Genomic DNA, 25,036 nt, shown 5'->3' with positions numbered 1-25,036 from the left:
TCTCTTTCCCATTTTTTTTTGACAAATAATGCCATGGTTATTTTCCTTTCACATTTTCACTAGTGTATCATTTTTAAAAATCATTTAATAACCAACTTCGCAAAATAATGGCATAGGTAAGATTTTATAGTGACAGAACAAATCACAAGCTTTACCTCAACTATTCCCTTAACTTTATGGGAACCAGTAATCTACAAAGCCAAGTAAAGAGCAAACTGACTCCTCTGGTGTAGAACACAACCTGGAGATAGAAGGAACACACTCAGGAGTCCTTTTTGTGGTTTGTTTGAGGTAGGGTCTTGTTCGAACCCAGGCTGACCTGGAATTCACTATGTAGTCTCTCAGGCTCACCTGGAACTCACAGCGATCCACCTGCCTCTGCCTCCCGAGTGCTGGGATTAGGAGGGCGAAACCACAACTGGCTAGGATTCTAATTTTAATGTGGCCCTTACTAGCAATGACATCCTGAGCAAGTTCAGTGTTCTTCCTTGTATCGTAAATGAGACGAATTTGTGTTCTGTGGGTTTGCACAAAGACTTAGGAGAAAAGGGACTCAGCACACACTAGGAACTCAAAAGCAGCACATGCCCTTGTCACTTGGTACTGTTCTCCCAAATCCAAGAAAGCATTCACTTTTTTCTCCCTAGTTTTCATTCATTTCTTTACTTCTGTCACTCTCAAAGTCTGTTCTTTTTCTCCTTACCTTTAACACTGTCAAGCCGCCTCTACTGCCTACTACTTTTAACTAACCATACTGACCTCATTTAATCTGTCCGATAAAGCTCTCCCTTCAAGAGCACAGCAGCTTGCAGAAGTAAGGCAGACTGGAGCAAACACACACCCTATGCAGGGCACGTTCTTGAGCAAGGCAATACTGATTTTTCTCACTTACAACCCACGACCCTTTCTTAATGACTGTACTCTTGAACTCTGACCATTCTGATTGTATTGTTTGATGAATGTACTGTGCCTTATCTCTCGACTCATGTACATGCTTGAGTTGATCATCTTATTTAACCCAAGTTGAAAAAGTCACTTTGGTTTCTCACAAATGAATTTTGCCAGTGCTGACCATATAAAAGAAGAAGGGCATACATCCTCTCATTTATGAACATCCTGCTTCAGGTTCCCAACATAGAATTTATGAAGAGAAGCTAGCAGGTAAAATTCTTACCTCACATTTATGACCTGTTCGCGTTACAGCTGGTCCCATGCTGGCAGCGGGAGATGGCCGCCAGCACAGCGTGAGGCTGAGCGCACCGACTTCTTACCCTGTGCCTCCTCCAAGTTTCACACTTCTGATCTTGACTACTACCAAAATCTTACCCCTCACTGTACTTCTGGGAGTATGTAGCTTTATTCCTCAGATAGTAAGTTTTTTACATAAGTACAGAGATACAACTGAGGAATTAATTTACAAACCATGTTTTCTCAATACATCAGAAGCTGCTAGTTAAGCCTCAAGAGCCTATTAAAAATACCAAAGTGTATTACTCAGTCACCAATCTAAGAGAGAATTTTGACTCAGGTATAAATGAAATTGTAATTATATAAATATATTTATAAATATTTATACAATTATATACTTATACATAACCACTTACACAGACTTAGGAAAAAAATGTAAGAACATTAATTCAAAAGGATTCACTGAAGAACAAAATTTCCCATGATTTTCTTGAGGAAATACATAACCCATTCTTTAGGTAGGTTCCCTCAAAATCCAACTATTAAAAACCATATAATTGCATACTAGCAACACACAGAATCTTTTCCTTTAAATCCCCTAGTTGCCAAGAGAGTAATCTTCAAGTATATGGGAACCTGGAAGGTCTCTGAGCAACAGCAATTTATGTTCAAGTAGAAAAATCAATCTGAACTGACCAAATAGTCATTCTATATTAATGGTTTTGTGACTGGTCAGTCCTGATTATGCCACCAAATCACTGTTACCCGTCAGAGGACTCTAAAGGTTGATGGAAAACTGAGCATATAATGAAGCTGGTAAGTAATGGTATTATACAGAGATTCAGGATGGCCTCTTCTAAGTAACACTGGAAGAAGCTTCTACCAACTACAATTTGAATGTGGCTTTTGTGGCAGAAGACCCTCACCATATCTGAAGATGACTGTAATCTCCATAGGGCCCCTTACTACTTGTCTTAGGAACTGAGTTTAGAGGTCTTCCTCTCAGAGACTTTCAGTTTTGATATTTTCTAAAACAAAACAGCATGAAGAATTAAGGTCAATCAGTCACCAGAGCATTTTAGAGATTATTCCAACCAGGGGCAAAAAAAAAAAATCACTATTTCTAACCAAAAGAACATGGTACATGGTTAGCAACTCTCAGCTGCAGGTTTTTCTTTCCTCACTGGGACATATAAGTATGCTTTAAGCACATAGGACATTCAATAACCACAGTAGTTATAATTTCAAGCCATGGTACTGCATGAATAGTGAACACCTGCCTTCTTACAGATCACTATGGACTTAAGACTATACAGCCAAAAGAACTACTATGTTGCACAGGCAAAACCAGAAAGCACCTTCCAATCCCACTCAAAATATGCTCACTAGGACTATGCGGTGGAATTTAATGAATATTAATGAAGTAACGATGAAGAAAACTGTCTCAGGCCAGGACAGCCGTGGTGCAATACACTCATTTGGGCAATAACACAGATCATGGAAATAACTCTTGTTAACTGGAAAATGGAAATCCTTTGTGAGAAATTTAAATATGGCAACCAGTATTATAAAGGATGCTTTTTCCACATAACTGCCTGTATATTTCTTGAGATCTTCCTACACAAAGAACAAAATGTATGTTAAGAGATTTTCCTCTCCCTATTAAACAAGGGCTTGGAACGAGGTTGTTTTTATTCTGCCCCCAGGTATTCTTTGTCAAAGGAGTCTGAGGGGCAGTATGATTGGATCCTAAAAAAGTGTCATGCAAGGGAGAGACCAGATATTAGAACATAAATTTCCTTCTGCTAGTACTGACAAAGATCTTATCTTCATACTTCTATTTGGTCATTTGATTAAGTTAAGAAACAAAGTGGGAAACAGAGGAGAGAGGGAGGAGAAAAAAAAGGGACAGTGACTGCAAGTGAGAACAGGAAATAAAAGAGAAGGCAGGTGACTTGCTTGCCCAACTTTGGTTCTAAGGTCCTATGGGCCAAAATGCATACTTAGTAACATGGTATTTCATAGGAAAAGAGAAAAATGGGATAAGCTGAGAGAGGCCAGGTTATAGTGTTAATTTCTTTCCTGTACAAAGACAGTCTCTTGAGGACAAAGGCCTGCCTCTTGTAAAGTAATGTCATAGTCCAGATGAGAGAGCTTCCTGCGAGGGAAGTTGGTGAGAAGTTCAAAACGTTCATTTGGGTATCCTTTAGACTGAACATGCTTCACCAAAGCCTATGGGAAACAAGAAAAAGTTGTTAGGTGGAAATAAAAGGACGTAACATGAGTTAAATATTTAATAATATTTTTTATCACCATATTAGATGAAATATAAAACAGAAGTTATTTAGGTAGTCAACACTTACAGGAGGGCCAATGTAGCTCTTTGAATGAGAAAATAAATCTATATCCAGTAACTTAGGGCTACCATGTGATACTGGAATGGACTCATTGCTATTGTCTTAATAAATGAGCCAAACCAAAATTTATGAAACATAATCCTTATTTTAAAACATTTCATCAGTTTTTCTCCAACACAAAGGAAAGATATGTCCTCCATTCCATCCAAGGCCACTCTTGCCACCTGTGCACTGACTTCCTTGTCTTCTCAGAAAACAACCCTACAATTGTTACAATTTCTTCAGTGTCCCCCTCTCTACAAATGCTTTCTCATCAGAATTAAAACATAATCAGTCTCTCCCATGACCTTTTCCCTCTCTACTGACTGCCCACTCTTCCATCTAACTTCACGACCAAACTTCTCCAGAGTGGTCTATAAGGCAGCACTCTTTATCCCTAAGACATATGCTCTGTGACCCCCATGGATACCTGAAAACAGACAGTACAGACTCCTGAATATGTACTGTTCCTGCAGTGCATACATATCCTATGATAAAGCTTATAAATAAGGGACAGTAAGACTAACAATAAAAAAACATATAACAATACACTGTAATAAAATTGTCCACATTACTTCTCTTAAAATTACAGACACGGATGGAGAAAGGCCTCACTGGTTAAGCTGTGATTATCTGCAAAGCCTAACAAACTAGGTTCGATTCCCCAGAACCCATGTAAAAGCCAGATGCACAAAGCGGTACATGCGTCTGGAGTTTGTTTGCAGTGGCTAAAAGACCCTGGTGTGCCCATTCTGTCTCTCTTCTATTTCCCTCTGCTTGCAAATAAATAAACAGATAGATAAATAAATATTTTTAGAAAAGATTAGAAACAATCATTAAGAAGAGTCGAGCTGGCTGTGGTAGCTCATGCCTTTAATCCCAGCAGTTGGGAGGCTGAGGTAGGAAGACTACCATGAGTTCAAGAAGGAAAAGAGTCGAATCTCTACATAACTAAAAATACATCTACTGACTGAAAGAGTGTGTGCGCTTGCGCATGTGCATGCTGGCATTCTTCAAGGCAGAGTCTCACTGTAGCCCAGGGTGACCAGGCACTTACTCTGGAGTTCCAGGCTGGCCTCAAACTCGGTGTGAACCTCCTACCTCAGCCTCTAAGTGCTGGGATTAAAGGCATGTGCCACCATACCTGGCCTGAAAGTATGTTTTTATAAGCATAATCTTGGTAGGTAGTGTATACAGCCTGGATATCTTGGATAAAGGATGATTCACATCCAGGTGATGGGAGTGGGGTTGTATCATGCTACTCAGAATAGTATGTAATTTAAAATAGGAATTGTTTCTTTCTGCAATTTTCCATTTAATACATTTAGACCACAGCTGATCATGGGTAACTAAAATGGTGAACAGAGGGGACTTATTGCATTTGTTCTTGCTCTGGTCTCGCCTCTGCTCCATGCCAAACAGGAAGCAGGAGTCTGGGTAGCAGCACCCGAAGCCAGTCCCACTTCTACTCATCACACTCGTCAGGCAACCATTGGCTGTACTGCTCCAGCAGTTATACGGTTTGAGTCTAGTTTGGTCCTCAGACGCTTGCTTCAAGCACTTGTCCCTCTACAGGCAGTGCAGTTCTTGAGGTGAGACCCCCCTAAGAGGTGGAGCCTGGCTGGCATTAGTAGACCACCACGGGGAGGCGTCCAAAGGTTATAACCATCTCTGGGCTCCAGTCTAGTTCCCTGCTTCCTGACCCTCAGCCACCTAAGCCTCCACCGCTCTACGTGGAGCCTCTGCTACATGTTCCCATTGCCACACCTTCCCTCCTATGATGAAATGAAATCTCTCTGAAACCATGAGCCAAAAGAAAGATTTCCTCCTATAAATTATTTCTGTTAGGTACTTTGTTGCAGGTATAAGAAAGTGACTTAAAATATCAAGCACAGTACAAGGGCAGTTATAGACACTGGACAGGGAGTGGGGAGCGAGAATAGGAGGAAAGTAGGGTTATCAAATCCACAGCCAGGCAGAATGACTCTTTTTCAGCAACTGAGAAACACAAGAGGAAAAGCTCATCAGCCGAGGTAAGACGAAGGGCCCTTAGAACCACCACGGTGGACCATGTCCAAGTTGAGGAGTAAACAAAAGCCACTGTATTCAGAGAGAATGGTGTGAAGCAGAGAATCTCAGGGAGAACCCTAACATGCCACAGAAGAAAACAGAGAAAGTCTTGTTTTATAACCATTTTGTAGTAATAGCTGCTAAGAAATCCAAGATCCCCACACAGTCTCTTAAAATAACCCCATTCCTCTTTTGTTGAAGTAATAATTTCAGCTGGGCTTGTAGTTCCCAGAGCCATACAGATTTAAAAAAACAAAACAAAACAAAACAAAAAAACTTTGACTGGCTTGTAAGTTACCTAAAATACTATGAAAAGAAAGAAACTGGCTTAAAAAGCAGGCAGCTCACGCCTGTAATCCCAGCACTTTGGAGGTTGAGCAGGATTGCCAGAGTTACAAGATAGCTTGGGTTCAAAACAAACAAACAAATAAACAAACAAATCAACTAACTAATCAAAACACGCACCACAGTTAGGTTTCCAATTAGAAGTCAATCAGATTAAATACCCAACACCTATTTCACATGATCAAGCAATGCTTACTGGGTTTATTCTGATGAATAAACTTTATCTGGGATGGGGTGTAGTTTGGTGGTAGAGCACTTGCCTAGCATGCATTAGGCCCTGGGTTTAACCGCTAGCACAACAAACAATATTTCTCTGCCTCAACAAAATGCTTCAATAAGATAAACTCACTAGCAGTTTAGCTTGCTCCGGAAGAGTGATCTGTTCCCTTTTTCCATCTGGGTACCGCAACATCAGCTGTGCTTTTGGTCCTAAGGGAAGAGTTGTTTGTTGTTTTTTTTTAAAAAAGTACACACATACATATGTAGGTACATGAGATCAAATGAAAAAGTAAGTCTTTGGGTAATATTTAACTTTCAAGTGAAGTTTGTGCCATAACTCACCATTTACATCTACTCCCTCCACTATTCCATCTGACTTTTCAGGTGACATCTCCAAGATCTCTGGATCCATAGCTGGCAATCCTTGGTGGTTTGAGGCTGTCCCAGGCTCAGTTCTGGCTGGGTGCTCAGTCTGTGGCCTTCTGTTCTCCTCTTTTCTGTGCCCCAAATCTTTGTGAGGAGATTTTCTGGATTTGGCAAGATTCTCTATTTCTTCTTCTTCATCAGAGCCACAGACAGATATAAACTCCTCACTGCCAGAAAAAAGCTCAGATTCAGACTCTTCATCCGAACGGCTGTCCTGTTTTGCCTGTGTTGAATCAAAATGTGTCTCTTGCAAGGAGGCTCTGATGGCAGCTTCGAGCTGGCTGTCTTCACTTGCATCTATAAGGCTTTCCTGTGAGACGCAGTCATAAAACACAAGAAAAAGTTAAACAATCAAGTCAAACAGGTTATAATTACTGTAACAGTCAAGTTGCCATCATAATTTTCTGCTGAATATATCTCTTACAAAATCAAACTGGAAACAGACATTTTACATTTTTGAGACAGGGTCTCATGTACCTCATGCTCACATGGAATTTCTGGTTCTCCTGCTTCCACCTCCCAAGTGTGGGGGTTTACAAATGTGCACTACCAACTGAGCTACATCTCCAACCCCGGAGTATTTTAAAAACAAAACTATGACATGATTCTATACATAAAGGACCCTAAAGACTCTACTAGCAAACTGTCAGAGCTGATAAAAACCTACATCCATGTAGCAGGATACAAAATAAATACACAGAAATCAGTAGCCTTCATATATGCTAACAACAAACACACAGAGGATGAAATCAGAGAATCACTCCCATTCACAATTGTATCAAAAAAAAAAAAAAAAGTACCTTGGAATAAACCTAACCAAGGAAGTAAAGAATCTCTACAATGAGAACTTTAAAACACTCATGCGAGAAATTGCAGAAGACACTAGAAAGTGGAGAAACATCCCTTGTTCCTGGATTGGAAGAATCAATATTGTGTAAATGGCAATCTTAACCAAAAGCATTCTACACATTTAATGCAATCCCTATCAAAATTCCAAAGGCTTTCTTCATGGAAATAGAAAAATCAATCCAAAAATTCATTTGGAATCACAAAAACCCTCGAATATCGAAAATAATACTGAGCAACAAAAATAAGGCAGGTGGTATCACCATACCTGATTTTAACCTATACTACAGAGCCATAGCAACAAAAACAGCGTGGTACTGGCACAAAAAAAGACATGTAGATCAGCGGAACAGAATAGAGGACCCAGATGTTAGCCCAAGTAGTTATAGCCACCTGATATTTGATAAAAATGCCAAAAATACTCATTGGAGAAAAGACAGCCTCTTCAGCAAATGGTGTTGGGGAAACTGGATATATATCTGCAGAAGGATGAAAATAGATTCTTCTCTCTCGCCATGCACAAGAATTAATTCCAAATGGATTAAAGACCTTAACATCAGACCTGAAACTCTGAAACTGCTAGAGGAAAAAAGTAGGGGAAACCCTTCAACATACTGGTCTTGGCAAAGACTTTCTGAATACAACCCCAATTGCTCAGGCAATAAAACCACAGATTAATCACTGGAACCTCATGAAATTACAAGGATTTTGCACTGCAAAGGACACGGTGAAAAAAGCAAAGAGGCAACCTACAGAATGGGAAAAAAATCTATGCCAGCTATATATCTGATACAGGATTAATATCTAGGATATGCAAAGAACTCAAAAAGTTAAATAATAAGGAATCAAACAAGCCAATCCAAAAATGGGCTATGGAGCTAAATAGAGAGTTCTCAAAGGAAGAAATACGAATGGCATATAAGCATCTAAAAAAATGTCCCACATCACTAGTCATCAGGGAAATGCAGATTAAAACTACATTGAGATTCCATCTTACTCCTGTCAGATTGGCCACCATCATGAAAACAAATGATCATAAATGTTGGCGGGGATGTGGAAAAACGGGAACCCTTCTGCACTGCTGGTGGGAATGCAATCTGGTCCAGCCATTGTGGAAAACAGTGTGGAGGTTGCTAAAACAGCTAAAGATTGATCTACCATATGACCCAGCTATAGCACTCCTAGGCATATATCCAAAGGACTCATCTCATTTCCTTAGAAGTACATGCTCAACCCTGTTTATTGCTGCTCAATTTATAATAGCTGGGAAATGGAACCAGCCTAGATGTCCCTCAATTGATGACTGGATAATGAAGATGTGGCACATTTATACAATGGAGTTCTACTCAGCGGTAAAGAAAAATGAAGTTATGAAATTTGCAGAAAAATGGATGGACCTGGAAAGGATTATACTAAGTGAGGTAACCCAGGCCCAGAAAGCCAAGCGCCACATGTTCTCTCTCATATGTGGATCCTAGCTACAGATGATTGGGTTTCTGTGTGAGAAGGAAAATACTTGGTAGCAGAGGCCAGTGAGTTACAAAGGAGACATAAAGGGAAGAGAAAGGAAGGGAGGAAGGTACTTAATAGGTTGATATTGTATATATGTAAGTACAATGATTGAGATAGGGAGGTAATATGATGTTGAATGGAATTTCAAAGGGGAAAGTGTCAGGGGGGAGGGAGGGAATTACCATGGGATTTTTTTTATAATCATGGAAAATGTTAATAAAAATTTAAAAATTAAAAAAAAAAAAAACAAAAATAAAAACAAAACTAAGTGGGGTGTGGTGACGCAAGACTTTAATCCCAGCACTGGGGAGGCGGAGGTAAGGGGATTACTGCAAATTTGAGGCCAACCTGAGACTCCATAGTGAATTCTAGGTAAGCATGGGCTAGAGTGAAACCCTAGATTGAAAAACCAAAAATACATAAATAAACCTAAAAAGCTATCATGAACCTGGGCACAGTGGCACACACCTATAATGCCAGCACTAAAAAGGCAAAAGCAGCAGGGTTAGTCTAAATTTAAGGTCAGCCAGGATTACATAGTTGAGGACCAGCCTAGGATGCTTAGAAGACCCCGCCTCAAAAACACATTAAAACTAAGCTCTTCTAGCACCTACTACAACTCAAGGTAGCATTCGCTCTAGCCTAGGCTGACCTGGAATTCACTATGCAGTCTCAGGGTGGCCTCCGACTCAGTAATCCTCCTACCTCTGCCTCTTGAAAGCTGGGCTTAAAGGTGTGCGCCACAACTGGTGATATTAAGCAAACATATTTCTTGGCATTAAAATGAAAACAGGGCTGGAGAGATGGCTCAGTAGTTAAAGTACCTGCCTCCACAGTCTAATGACCTGGGTTCAATTTCCCAGTAGCCACATAAAGCCAGATGCACAAAGTGGTGAATGCATCTGGAGTTCATTTGTAGTGGCTAGAGGCCCTAGCACACTCATTTTCTCTGCCTCGCTCTCTCTCTTCTTTCTTTGTTTTTGGTCTTTCAAGGTAGGGTCTCACTCTGGCCCAGGCTGACCTGGAATTCACTATGTAGTCTCAGGGTATCCTCGAACTCATGGTGATCCTCCTACCTCTGCCTCCCTCCCCAGTGCTGGGATTAAAGGTGTGCACCACCACACCTGGCCCTGTCTTCTTGCAAAATATACGTATATTTTGGTTTTTCGAGGTAGGGTCTCACTCTGGCTCAGGCTGACCTGGAATTCATTCACTATGGAGTCTCAGGGTGGCCTTGAACTCTCAGTGATCCTCCTACCTCTGCCTCGCCAGCGCTGGGATTAAAGGCATGCACCACCACACCCGGCCCTGTCTTCTTGCAAAATATACGTATATTTTGGTTTTTCGAGGTAGGGTCTCACTCTGGCTCAGGCTGACCTGGAATTCACTATGTAGTCTCAGAGTGGCCTCAAGTTCTTGGCGAACCTCCTACCTCTGCCTCCCGAGTGCTGTGCCTGGCTGAAATAAATATTTTTTTAATAAATAAAAAGAAAAGTTTCTTTCTTGATCATAGAAAGGTAAGAAATAGTGTTGAGTATAAAGACAAAATGCTATCCTTTAAAATGATAACAGAAAAAAATGTCTACCTTGCTCACCACTGAATGAAATATTTTTTAGTATTTTGAATGCAGTGATTCTAACATTTAAACCCAAACAAAATACTACACAAAAACAGAAGAGAACATGCTAAGCATGGTATATATTGCACCTATAATTTTTTTTAAATCTTTTTTTTTTTTTTTTTTTTAATTTGAGACGGAGAGGGAGGGAGACAGAAAGAATGGGTGTGCCAGGACCTCTAGCCAGTGCAAACAAACTCCAGACGCATATGCCACCTTGTGCATCTGGCTTATGTGGGACCTGGAAAATGGAACCTATGGCCTTAAGGCTTCACAGGCAAGTGTCTTAACCATCTTAAGCCATCTCTCCAGCCCTACACCTTTTTTTAATATTCAATTTATTTAAGCAAAAGCGACCAGTCACTGAAAACAAACAAACTCCAGATACATGCACTTCCTTGTATATCTGGCTTATTTGGGTAACTGAACCTGGGTCTTTAGGCTTTGCTGTTAAGTGCCTTAACCACTAAACTATCACCCTAGCCCGTACTTGTAAGTTTTTTTCTTTTTTGTTTTAGAGATAAAGTCTTGGTCAGAATTTGGCTTTCTATCCCAAGCTAACTTCAAACTCACTATCCTTGCTTGCAAAGCCCAATGGCCTGGGTTCAATCCCACAGTGCCAGTGTAAAGTCAAATGCACAAAGTGGTGAATGTTTTTAAAATTTGTTTGCAGTGGCAGGAAGCCCTTGCGTGTATTCTCCCCACACCCATCTATGTCTAACTGCCTTTCTTTCTCGAAGGAAAGGAGGGAGGGAGGGAGGAGAGAGAGAGAGAGAAATTAAGACCTAGCTGGGCCTACTAGCATGTGACTTGACTTCCAGATATATGTGAGGCTTCGGCAAGAAGACTGCAAGTTCATGGCCAGCCTGAGCAATTTAGTCTCAAACGCGTATGTGGGGGATGCTGGGGATATAGCTTGGTGGCATAACATTTGCCTAATACGTATAAGGCATTAGGTTCTGCCCTTAGTATGGTGGGAGCAGGGAAGTCTTTAACAAAATATATATCAAAATATGACTAAAACAATTGATTCTGGTATTTGCTAAAAATAATGTAGATAGAGACAAAATAAGACTGGCCACATGGTGGGTATTCATGAAATTAGTTAACAGATAGAACCTCAGCAACTCTTTCAAAAAAAATTTTTTTTTTTGAGGTAGGGTCTTGTTCTAGCCCAGGCTGACCTGGAATCCACTGTGTAGTCTCAGGGTGGCCTCAAACTTACAGCGATCCTCCTACCTCTGCCTCCCGAGTGCTGGGAATAACGACATGTGACACCATGACCGGCTTCAATGTTTTTGTTGTTGTTTTTTGCTTTTTCGAGGTAGGGTTTCACTGCAGCTCAGGCTGACCTGGAACTCACTATGTAATTCTCAGGGTGGCCTCAAACTCACAGCAATCCTCCTACCGCTGCTTCCCGAGTGCTTGGATGTACCACTAAACCTGGCTTACTATATATATTTTAATTGTGATACTAAGCTACAAACACTACTTACAGAGAAATTGTATTTATTTATTTTATTTATTTTTTTTGTAAGTCACAAAAGAGTACATACTATTTTATGCAATTTTGTTTAAGCTTACCAATAAGCAAAACTGGTCTGTGATAGGAGAATTCAGGATTATAGTCAAATTTTTTATGTCTTTTTGTATCAACACATGTTAATTATACAAAACAATTCATCATAACATTTCCACACATACTTATAATGTACTCTGATCACATTCATCTTTTCTATTACCTTTTCTTCCTTCTACCTTCCCATACAACTTTTCTTCTTTCCCCTTTTAGTTTCATGTTTGTTTGTTTGTTTTTAATCTAAGCCAGGTGTGGTGGTACACACCTTAAATCCCAGCACTTGGGAGGCAGAGGTTGGAGGACTGTCATGAGTTCGAGAGCACCCTGAGACTACATAGTGAATTCCAGGTCAGCCTGGCATAGAGTGAAACACTACCCTGAAAAAAAAAAAAAAAACCCTAAATTCTGCATATGAGAGAAACATGTAATGTCTGTGTTCCTGAGTCTTATTATGAGGCTTTACAGTTCCATCCATTTTTTCTACAAACTATCTAATTTTGTTCTTTGTAGTTGACATGGACTGAACTTTGCGCCTTTTGCATAATAGTCAAGATCATTACTGAATGCCCCAATTCCCTTTTTTTTTTGACCTTTTGAAAAATTAATGTGCATATGGGTGTATGGGTGCATATCACATGGCATACATGTGGAGGTCAGCATAATCTTGTGGTGTTTATCTTCTCCTTCTACCTTATTTTGTGAAGCAGTGTCTCTCTTGTGGTGGTTAGGCAAGCCTCCTGTCTCTGCTTAATCAGTCACTGGGATTATAGGGCTCTTCTTCGAAGCTTCATTAAAGCTGATGCTTTAAGGTCAATCAAAATTGCTAAGCACTAAAGCGAGACCATTAGGAGAAGAAAAGGAATAAGTTATCCAAAACAGACTTCAGAGAAAGGACAACTACAATGTTCCGTCACTAAAGAAATGACAAGAGCCTAGGGGCTGTGCCTTCCTTCTTTCAGAGCTCTGCATACCAGAGAACCTTTGGCCCACACTCCTCTCCAGTGAGCTGGGTGTACTTGTGAGCCTACGATGTGCCCTTCATCTCCAGACAACAGTGCATACGCAGGACCATTCAGCCTGCTCTGCATCACCGATGAGCTGGGTGTATCAGAGAATCTTCAGCCTGTCCTTCATTTCTTTATCTCTGGTGACCTGATAGCCTTTAGCTCACCCTTCACCTCCCATGAGCTCAGTGTACCTAAGAGCTTTTGAGCATTTCACAGGGCAAATGAAAAGAATGCATGAAGTATAGTGTGGTTCTGAATTAGAAGAAAATTATATTGTAACCTACAGTAACTTAGGCCCTCTTAATCAGTGCAAATCCTCACTGTGAAAGGTGAGAGAGTAAGGTAAAATAAGTGAACTTTAAAGAAATCAATTCCATTGTCTCTTCCCCCCCCCTTTATCTTTCAAATAAATAAATAAAAATAAAACAAAAACAAAAAAAAAGGCTGGAGGGATGGCTTGGCAGTTAAGGCATTTGCCTGCAATGCCAAAGGGACCCAGGTTCGACTGCCCAGGACCAATGTTAGTCAGATGCACAAGGAGGTGCACGCGTGTGGAGTTCGTTTACAGTGGCTGGAGGCCCTGGTGTACCCATTCTCTCTCTCTCTCTCTCTGTCTATCTCTCCCTCTTTCTCTGTCAAATAAATAAATAAAAATAAAATAAAGAAATAAATTCAACCATAAAGCCATCTGCAGGTATGCAATCTATAATATAAGAACACCAGTGACATGAAAAACCAAGGCAGACTGGAGGCAGGTTCCATGGGAAGGAACACATATCTGGTACTGAAAACCCAGTCAAAAGTCTATGGCAGCCAGGTATGGTGGTGCACGCCTTTAATCCCAGCACTTAGGAGGCAGAGGTAGGAGGGTTGCCACGAGCTCAAGGCCACCCTGAGACTACATAGTGAATTCTAAGTCAGCCTAGACTACAGTGAGACCCTACCTCGAAAGACAAAACAAAACAAAAAAGCTTATGGCAGGGGAAGGTCATGAGCCCTAGGGGAGTAACGCCTGCTAGTGTCTGGCTAAATGCATGTATTATGTCCACCAAACTATCCCATAAGCATTTTTCTTAACATTTATACCCACATATTAATGCTACTCTTACTTTTGGCTAGAGAAGCTTCTCTTTTCAGATGGTGGTAACTAATGGGATGACTCAAAAGGCACCATAGTCTGAGAAGTGACAGTGGAGTGTTCAGCATTGATTCATATCTATCACACCTTCCAAGGCTCAGGGTCCATGTCAGAACAGGTGGCAGGCAGAAAGAATGTAAGAGCCAAAGGAACGGTAGGACTGCTTACAATGCAATCTTCCAGATACAAAATGGCCTCGCAGTGCCTGGCACTGATCTTGATAATTAAGAGGAAAAGATGATTACATCAAAATAAAAGAAAGGTTAATTAAGAAGGCAAGGAGATATAGTGGAGGGTAGATTTGGAAGGAGAAAGTGGGAATGGGGAAGGAATTATCATGGTTTATTGTCTATAAACTGGAAATTGTCAATAAAAAATGTTCACACATGGGGCTGGAGAGATGGCTTAGCAGTTAAGCTCTTGCCTGTGATGCCTACGGACCCCGGTTCAAGGCTTGATTCCCCAGGACCCACGTTAGCCAGATGCACACAGGGGCGCACGCGTCTGGAGTTCGTTTGCAGTGGCTGGAGGCCCCATTATCTCTCTCTCTCTCTGCCTCTTTCTCTGTCTGTTGCTCTCAAATAAATTAAAAAATATATATATTTAAAAAAAGTAAAAAAATAAAAAAATTTAAAAAATAAAATGTTCACACACAAAAAAGGCAACATAACCCCACCAAAAATTAAACCTTAATTAACAGCCTTCAGTAGGATTGAATTTGAAAAAATTCTAGAAACAACTCAAAGGAATGATTATAAGTATGTTCAAAAAAATGAAATAGGGGCCCAGGAAATGGCTCAGCAATTAAAGGCACTTGCTTGCAAAACTTAATGGCCTGGGTTTGATTCCCTAGTACCCACAAAAATACAGATGCACAAAGTAGTGTATGCATGCATCTGAAGTTTGCAGCGGAAGGAAGCCCTGGCACATTTGTTCTTTCTCTCTCTCCTCCTTACTATCCCTCTCTCAAATAAATCGAATACAGTTATTAGAAATGAAGAAGTAGATAATATGTAAGAGCTATTTAATGAAGAAATGATGAAGATAAAATCAAACTGAAGGGGCTGGAGAGATGGCTTAGCAGTTAAAGCGTTTGCCTGCAAAGCCAAAGGATCTCAGTTCAATTCTTGAGGACCCACGTAAGCCAGATGTGCAAGGGGGCACATGCATCTAGAGTTCATTTGCAGTAGCTAGATGCCCTGGTGTGCCCATTCTCTCCTTCTCTCTGCCTTTCTCTCTGTCAAATAAAAAAAAATATGAAAAAAATCAAACTGAAATATGGGAAATTAAGAACATAGTAAGTCAAGTAAAAACCTTCACAGAAAGTCTTACAAATAGAAGGATCTGAAGAGAAGACCGAATATCTAAGCTGGAAAATAGGGTAGGTGTGGTAGTTTGAATTTATGTCCCCCCAATAGACTCAGGAGTTTATTAAACCCTGGTTGGAGGAGGTGTCACTGTGGGAGGCTCCTGGAGTCCAGCCCTACGGTGTTACTGGGGCAGATCTGAATTCCTGCCTACGGTATGCAGTGCTTCAGCTCTGCCTGGGGTCTCACAGCATGCCTGCTCGAGGTAGTAGCGGTGTTTTTTTTCTCTCTATGTGGATTTTGTATAAAGAGTCAGCTTCTTCCACCACTGGTGAAACTTCCCCTGCATCTGTAAGCCTGAGATAAATGCCATTCCTCGCATAAACTGTGTCTGGTTTGGAGGTTCACCCTAGCAGTATGGACAGTGAAAGAACCGAACACTGCAACATGGGCAATGATAAATTATTAAGAAGGTATGAGGATTTTAAAGATACTCAGGTCACTGTGAAACAACCAAATTTTGAGAATAATGAGCATCAGCAGTAAAGAAAAATAGTTATGAATTTTGCAGGAAAATGGATGGATCTGAAAAGGATTCTACTAAGTGAGGTACCCCAGGCACAGAGAGCCAAACACTGAATGTTCTCTCTCATATGTGGATCCTAGCTACAGATGATTGGACTTCTGTGTGAGTAGGAAAAAAACTCTGTAGCAAAGGTCAGTAAGCCATAAAAGAGATATAAAGGGAAGAGAAAGGAAGAGATGGGGGTACTTAGTAGGATAGTATTGTATATATGTAAGTAGAAGAATAAATTAATGGGGGTGAAAAGGCCCAAAGTGAGGTCAGGGGAAGAGACTGAGTAAAGGAAAGGTGGAGGGAGGCTAATCAAAATCTAAAAGGATATAAATCAATCACATGAAAACCTACTTTGTTGGACAATGGAACACTCAGGAGCCGTATATTGTTACTAGAAAATTTTCAGTGCCAGACATGGGGTACTTTCCAGTGAGTTGTTGGCCAGAGAGGTCCCTGATGCCCCCAAAACATTACAGGCCATTGCCGAGGCCCATGGTTTCCCACCAGGAATAGATGGTAAGCCCCTATTGCTGAAGACTCCACATACTTGGGCTGCAAGGCCACTGAGAAATCCTGCTGGAACTGAGCTGATAACCTCCTCCATGTAGACCAGTTGACAGAAAGCTGGAAGAAGCCATTCTGCATGCAGTTCAATGGGAGAGAGAGAAATCACCAGTGAAGATACTCCACAGTGGACACTGCAAGCCTTATATTTTTCTAGCCAAGCCAAATGAGCCAATGGGTGCAATAGTGGCAATCTGTCATGGTGGAAACCAACTGCCCTCTAATTGGTCTGGAGGCCCTTTCCATGGGAGGGAATACATCCTTGACATTGAAAACCTAAAACAGGGTAGTCATGAGTGCTGGGGGTGTAACATCTGCTGCTGTCTGGCTAAATATAAATACTGTGCTCATCAAATTGAACCTGGGTCCTTTAGATTTGTCGGCAAGCTCCATAACCACTAAGCTATCTCTCCATCCCTAGATAAAAATATTTTTTTAAAAATATGTAGGAGGAGCCAGGCATGGTGGCATACACCTTTACTCCCAACACTCTAGGGGCAAAGGTAGAAGATCACCATGTGTTTGAAGCCACTCTTAAGACTACACAGAGAATGCCAGGTCACCTTGGGCTAGAGCAAAACCAAAAAAAAAAAACCCACAAAAAAGCAGGAGGGCTGGAGAGGTAGCTCAACAGTTAAAGGCAACTGCTTGCAAAATCTTCCCCAGAACCACATAAAGCCAGATGCACAAAGAAGTACATGCATTTTCAGTTCTTTGCAGTGGCAAGAAGCCTGATGTACCCATTCTCTCCTGCCCTCTGTACCTCTCTCTCTGCTTGCAAATACACACATATAAGGGCTGGAGAGATGGCTCAGTGGTTAAGGCACCTGCCTGCAAAGCCTAAGGACCTGAGTTCAATTCCCCAGTACCCATGTAAAGAGAGAAATGCAAAAGGTGGCACATGTCTCTGGAGTTTACTTGCAGCAGCTGGAGGCCCTGGCACACCCATTCTCTCTCTCTCTCTCTCTCTCTCTCTCTCTCTCTAGCTGCCTCTTTCTCTCACTCTCTATCTCAAATAAATAAATAAACAAATGAGCAAAAATATGTGTGTACCTGTCATGTAGGAAACCAAATGACCTCTAATTGGACTGGAGGCTTGCTCCATGAAAGGGAATACATCCCTGATACTGAAAACCTAAAAGGGGGGTAGTCATGAGCCCTAGGGGTGTAACATCTGCTGTTGTCTGGCTAAATGTATATACTATGCTCATCAGACTGCCCAGTAAGCACTTCTCTTAATGTTCATACCCTTATATTAATGCTACTCTCACTTTTGGGTGACAGCCTTCTCTCCAGATGGCAGTGACCTTGGGATGACTCAGAAGGCACCACTGTGCTGAGAAGAAGTGACAGAGGAGTGCTCAGCATTGAAATATCTCAATCACACCTTCCATGGCTCAGGATCCATTGTGGAAGAGGTGGCAGAAAGAATGTAAGAGCCAAAGGAAGGGTAGGACTCCTTACAACATGTTCCTCCAGACATCAAACGGCCTGGATGTCTATGGCCTCACAGTGTCTGACACTACCTACATAAGACCATCATAAGAGGAGGAAAAGATCAAGACATCAAAATAAAAGAGAGACTGATTGAGGAGGAGGGGATATGATAGAGAGTGGAGTTTCAAAGGGAAAAGTGGGAGGAAGGGAGGGCATTAGCATGGGATATCGTTTATAATCATGGAAGTTGTTAATAATAAAAATACAAAAAAAGATCCTTAGAACCAAAGCAATCCTGGGGGCTGGGAGGGGATAAAATACTAACTTCAAGCTGTATTACAGAGCCATACCAACAAAACCAGCATGGCAGCAGTAAACAGAGACATGCAAATCCTGACATTAACTCGTACAGCTTTTCCTACCCAACTTTAGACACAAATGCCGAAATATTGGAAATGCCAGCATTATTGGGGAAAAAGAAAAGAAAAAAAAAAACCTCTCATTCAAATGGTGCTGGGAAACTGCATTATCCAATGCAAAAGAATGGAAACAGATTCTTATCTCTAACACTGCACAGAAGAAACCAGTATCAACTGGATCAAAGACTTTACTATGAGAGCTGAAGTTATCAAACTGCTAGGAGGAAAAGTAGGACAACATTTTAACTTATAGGAATAGGTAAGAACTTTCTGAATAGGACTCTACTTGCCCAAAAAACTGAGTTGACAATTGACAAATTAAAAGGCTCCTATAAGTCAGACGTGGTGGCAAACACCTTTAAACCCAGCACTTGAGAGGCAGAATCTCCATGAGTTCAAGGCCACCCTGAGACTACATAGTGAATTCCAGGTCAGCTTGGACTACAGTGAAACTCTACCTCAAAAAAAAATAAATAAATAAAGAGGCTCCTATACACCAAAGGAAACAGTAAACTACATGAAGAAGCAGCCAATAGAATGAGAAACTCACTACAGAAAGTGAAAATTGTTGCGAGCTATATACCTGACAGAGGGTCAGTATCTAGAATATACAAATAATTCAAAAAACTTAACATGAGGGCTGAGGAGATAACTCTGCTATTAAAGGTACTTGCTTGTAAAGCCTGCTGGCCCAGGGCTAATTCCCCAATAACCACGTAAAGTCAGATGCAAAAGTGGTACATGCACCTGGAGCTCTTCTGCAGTGGTATACACCTTTAATCCCAGCACTTGGGAGTTAGAGGTAGGAGGATCACTGAGTCTGAGGCCAGCCTGGGACTACACAGTGAGTTCCACGTCAGCCTAGACTAGAGTAAGAAACTACCTCACAAATCAATTTAAAAATGAAAACAGACAGACAGACAGGGAGCCGGGCATGGTGGTACATACCGTTAGTCCCAGCACTCAGGAGGCAGAGGAAGGAGGATCACCGTGAGTTTGAGGCCACTTCGAGACGACATAGTGAATTCCAATTCAGCCTGGGCTACAGTGAGACCCCACCTCAAAAAACAAACAACAACAACAAAAAAAAAAAACCCAACAATGTTGGAGAACTAGCTTAGTTTGACTCTTCAGATCCTATGTAAGCCAGATGCACAAGGTCACATATGCCCACAAGGACACCAGGTGGCACGTGTATCTGGAGTTTAGTAGCTAGAGGCCAATTCTGTGTCTCTCTTGCTCTCCCTCACTTGCATTAAAAAAATAAAAATAAATAAATAAAATAAAAATTTAAAAGGCCAGTCTGTTGGGCAAGCTTCAAAAACAAACAAACAAAAGGGCTGGAGGGATGGCTTTACCGTTAAGGCGTTTGCCTTCAAAGCCAAAGGACCCAGGGTTGATTCCCCAGGACCCACATTAACAAGAAACACAAAGGGGTGCACACATCTGGAGCTCATTTGTGGTGGCTGGAGGCCCTGGAGCACCCATTTTCTTTCTCACCCTCTTTCCCTGTCAAACAAATAAATAAAAATTTTAAAAAATTTTCAAAGAAAAACTTTATATGGAAATAAATAATCCAAAATCAACCATCAACCATGTGGCTAAGGAACTGAACAGAGTTCTCAAAATAAAAATAAGTAAATAAATAAACAAACACGGCAGGGGAGCTGTGGGTGGGTGGTGAGAGGCAGTGGCATATTTGAGGCTGTGGCCTCACACTGGGAGAGGACTGGTAGAATTGTCAGCTTGTTTGGGGCCTGGCCTGGGGTAGGTGAGAAAGTGCTGATTACAGGAGGGTTTGGGATCCCATGGGCGAGGGGTCCCCAAATAAATTCTCCAAGCTTGGAGACAATACAATAGACTAGAATATCCAAACTACCAAATCTCTGACTGCATTCCTAAATGTTACACAGTACGACTCCATAAGGAGAATTCGTCATATAGTTCATCTAGAACAATCTATCACAACAGAGTCGATGGAGAAGCACAGGTGAGATGAGAACCCAGCTATCTTTGTGATTAAGCCACACACTAAACAAATTTCTAAAAGCATAAACTATAGCTTTTTTTTTTAATGCAATGTGCCTGGTGGTGGGAGGAGCGCTGTGAGTGGAGAGCGGGCTGGGCCTACAGAGTGAGTTCATGGTCAGCCTGGGCTGGAGGGAGACACTACCTCAAAGAAAAGAAAAAAAAAAAAAGAAATCTTATTTATGTTCAAAGCAATGGTTTTATTATTCTTTCACAATACTGTGTGTCTATTTCCTTTGAAATATTTCCTCCAGAGGGAAAAGAGAGGTTCATAAAACTCAGGAAGCTCAGAAAGTTACAAGATGCATAATCATGTACAGTTTATTTCTAACTCAATACATTATGTCTGAACCCTAGTTAATGACAAAAGGGAATATCAATCTTATGACTTCATTCAGAAGATGGAATTCTTACTTGAAAAACTAAAATGTCGTATAGCCAGAAATGATAACTGTTTACTACTTATTACTACTGGTACTATTTTGTTTTTGTTTTTTGAGGTAGGGTTCCAGTCTAGCATAGGATGACCTGAAATTTGCTCTATATTCTCAGGGTGGCCTTGAACTCACTGGGAGGCATGCAGGACCAGACAGGCTTTTTTTTTTTTTTTTTTTTTTTTGAGGTAGGGGCACACTCTGAAGTTCAAAGCTGGCCTCAAACTCACAGCGTTCCCCTACCTCAGCTTCCCAAGTATTGGGATTAAAGGTGTGAGCAACCACGCCTAGCTACTGGTACCATTGTTCTTTTTTTAAATTTGAGAGCAGCAGACAGACACACAAAGAGGCAGACGAGAGAGAATGAGCACGCCAGGGCCTCCAGCCACTGCAAACGAACTCCAGACGCGTGCGCCCCTGTGAATCTGGCTAACATGGGTCCTGAGGAGTCGAGCCTCAAACCCGGGTCCTTAGGCTTCACAGGTAAGCACTTATCCACTAAGACATCTCTCTTTTTAATTTTGTTTTGTTTTTTGTTTTGTTTTGTTTTGTTTACCAAGGCAGGGTCTTGGTCCAGCCTAGGATGACCTGGAAGTCACTATGTAGTCTCAAGGTGGCCTGGGAACTCACAACAATGCTCCTACCTCTGCCTCCTGAGTGCTGGGATTAAAGGCGTGCACCAACATGCCCAGCTGCTTTGTGTTTTTTGTTTTTTTGGTGGTACCATTTTTTTTTTAAAAGATTTTATTCATTTTTATTTATTTATTTGAGAGTGACAGAGAGAGAGAGAGAGAGAGAATGGGCACGCCAGGGTCTCCAGCCACTGCAAACGAACTCCAGACGCATGCGCCCCCTTGTGCATCTGGCTAACGTGGGTCTTGGGGAATCGAGCCTCGAACCGGGGTCCTTAGGCTTCACAGGCAAGCGCTTAACCGCTAAGCCATCTCTCCAGCCCCTGGTGGTACCATTTTTAACATCAAACATTTTACAAGAGAGGCTTACATATACAATTACACTTAATTGTCCACCACCACTTCCAACTCATACTTACAGATCGGGCACATTTTTTGGGGGGGCTACTAGAAAGTCCATCCAGTTGCCCATGTTCACCCAGAAATCCTGTCACTTGGTCCAAGAAAGAAGATACGTCTAATTGGTGCCATTCTACTAGCTTCTGACCTAAAGACGCAAAACCAAGATGTATAAACAAAAAAATCAATACTTTTCTTTGAACGTCCTCATTAACTGGTGCTCTTGCCATATGTATAAAAAACATATATGTTCAGTGCACAGTAGCTTAAGTTATACAGTAACCTCAAAGCCTAAAAACTAGATTAATTATAACCCACTGATAAGATTCCCACTCACAGCCAGGCATGGCGGTACATGCCTTTAATCCCCGCACTCAGTAGGCAGAGGTAGGAGGATTGCCATGAATTTGAGGCTACCCTGAGACTACATAGTGAATTCCAGATTAGCCTGAGCTAAAGCAAGACTCTTCCTCAACCACCCTTCCTCCCCCTCCAAAAAAATCCCACTCACCATGACTACCTTATCTGCTGATATTGCTTATAGTCATTTAGGAAGAATTCAAACAAAGCAGTATGTAAATGAAACAATCAATTAATTTAAAAAAACCTTCACTGGGCATGGTAGTAAACACCTTTAATCCCAGCACTTGGGAGGCAGAGGCAGAGGCAGAGGCAGGAGGAGGATTGCCATGGGTTCAAGACCTCCTTCCGATTAGATAGTGAATTCCAAGTCAGCCTGGGCTAGAGTAAGATCCTATTTAAAAAAATAAAAATTAAAAAAAAAAACTAAAATAAAATAAATAAAAATAAAATACTCAGTTCTGTTTCACTGATGAAGAATACTTAGCACCTAAACAATCTTGACAATCTGATATCAGAAAAACCTAAGTGACCCACGTGCGCAATGTGACCGTATCAGCTTTCTTTTAAAGAACATGATTGCACAAACAGAATATACTGCCATCTCCGAAGGTGGCAGAAACAAATTTCCAAAATATACATCAAGAGATGCTTAAACAGGTATAAAGGAAGTAAACAAGAAAACTGCACCTAATTTTTACATTCCTAAACCCAGATCCAGACAAATATTAAAGAACAACTATTTAGATAAGTGAGAAATGGTAAGGTAAAGGCTACAAATTCATGTTAACCTTACCTGTTCGTGGGTCCAAGATGGAAACATAGGGGAAATCCCCTAGTTTATAGAACTGTATATATCTCTGACCTTCTTCACTGTCATGATAAACCTGGTAAATCATTGACAAAAAACACAAAACAAAGCATTTTTTAAAAAGGACAAAATGTAAAATTAATAGCAATTAAATTTCCAAATAAACCTTTGGTGTATTATGTGCTGGGATCTCAAAGCCATGTCAAAAAGAAAGAGAGGCAGGTGGGCGTTGTGGTGCACGCCTTTAAATCCGGGCATTTGAGAGGCAGAGGTAGAAGGACCACCAAGACTTCATGGCCACCCTAAGACTACACAGTGAATTCCACGTTAGACTCAGCTACAGCAAAACCCTACCTTAAAAAAAAAAAGTAAAAAATAAAAAACTGGCAAATATCAACCACAACAGCCTTAAAACTTATTTCCTGACAATTTTACACACACACAAAATGTATTTGATCGTACTCACCCCATTACCTTCTTGTTTGTCTCCCACCCTGACTGAACCTATTCTTCCTCTCAACTGGCTTTCTTCTACTTTAATGTCTTTTTCTGTTTTGATTTTTTTTTTTTGTTTGTATGTTTATTTTTACTTATTTGAGAGCAACAGAGAGAGAGAGAAAGAGAGAGAATGGGCGCACCGGAGCCTCCAGCCCCTGAAACAAACTCTAGATGCGTGTGCCCCTTGTGTATCTGTTAACGTGGGTCCTGGGGAATCCAGCCTCGAACTAGGGTCCTTAGGCTTCATAAGCAAGCACTTAATCGCTAAGCCACCTCTCCAACCCTGTTTTTGTTTTTTGAGGTAGGGTCTTACTCTGGCCCAGGCTGACTTCGAACTCACAGTGTTCCTCCTACCTCTGCCTCCTGAGTGCTGGGATTAAAGGCGTGCACCACCACGCCTGGCTCTAGCTTAACCTTTTTAAATATGGCTACTAGAACATTTTAAATTATATAACTGGCTTAGTTCTATTGAATAGTACAGCTATACTCACTGCATCAATACACTTCTGAAATATGAGTATATATATATGGTTTGGTGTCCTTCTTTCTCTCTCAAGAGTACATTGCTGCCCTTTCACTTACCTCTACTATTTCACCCATTCTGAGTGGTTTATTTGTCATTTGTCTACCCCTAATTCTTCATCCATGATGTCTCATACTATAAAAATAAACTACAACACAGTTTTTGATAAAACTATCTTTCTCACCTGCCAGAAAATGAAATGTTCCCGAATAATGTTCTTCACAGCTTCATTGCTCCATACGTCACGGTTGAGACACTGGCATGCAAAGTCTTGCACATTTTGAATGTTTATCATCAGCCACTTATTCTGCATCTGGCCACACTCTTTGGCCTGTGAGACAAAGTTAGACATTTGTTAAAAAATAGTTTCTACTTGGTTACTAATGTGTTTCCAAAGTCAGATGCTGTCCTTTCCATATAAAGACCAAACTTTTCCTTAAACATGTCATCTATAACTTTCAATCTTTACACATAACTTCTATTTATTTTGCATATGCATATATAATCAATTTGATGGTTGGTCTTTGTTGCCAACCTGACTTGGAGATATGTAGGACTGGTGACCTGTCCCTCCGTGTGTCTGTGGGAGTGCTTCTGTGGCATGGTAAACGAGGGAGAAAAACGCATTGTGAATGTAAATTGTGCCAGGGACTGGTCTGGATGGATGGAAGTTGGAAGAAGGAAGTGTCTACATGTCTGCAA

At 41.0% G+C, this 25,036-nt stretch overlaps 1 protein-coding gene across 2 annotated transcripts in view; it reads right to left on the bottom strand.

Moving 5' to 3' along the window:
- Positions 1-1,338: 1,338 nt before the first annotated feature.
- Ubxn7 (UBX domain protein 7) overlaps positions 1,339-25,036 on the bottom strand; it is a 79,323-nt gene continuing 55,625 nt past the window's right edge. The window contains exons 6-11 of one of the 2 annotated variants that reach the window (XM_045147720.1): positions 24,519-24,665; positions 23,299-23,389; positions 22,163-22,290; positions 6,561-6,954; positions 6,349-6,428; positions 1,339-3,420 (exon numbers count right to left, since the gene is read on the bottom strand). In XM_045147720.1, coding sequence (XP_045003655.1) covers positions 3,259-3,420; positions 6,349-6,428; positions 6,561-6,954; positions 22,163-22,290; positions 23,299-23,389; positions 24,519-24,665 — 1,002 coding nt within the window. In that variant the 3' untranslated portion in view covers positions 1,339-3,258. The remainder of the gene's footprint in view (positions 3,421-6,348; positions 6,429-6,560; positions 6,955-22,162; positions 22,291-23,298; positions 23,390-24,518; positions 24,666-25,036) is intronic. The other variant, XM_045147721.1, reaches the window with a different exon arrangement.

Source organism: Jaculus jaculus, chromosome 4 (genome assembly GCF_020740685.1).
Source record: "Jaculus jaculus isolate mJacJac1 chromosome 4, mJacJac1.mat.Y.cur, whole genome shotgun sequence".
NCBI classification, from domain to species: Eukaryota; Metazoa; Chordata; class Mammalia; order Rodentia; family Dipodidae; genus Jaculus; species Jaculus jaculus.
This window is presented reverse-complemented; position numbering and strand designations above follow the sequence as displayed.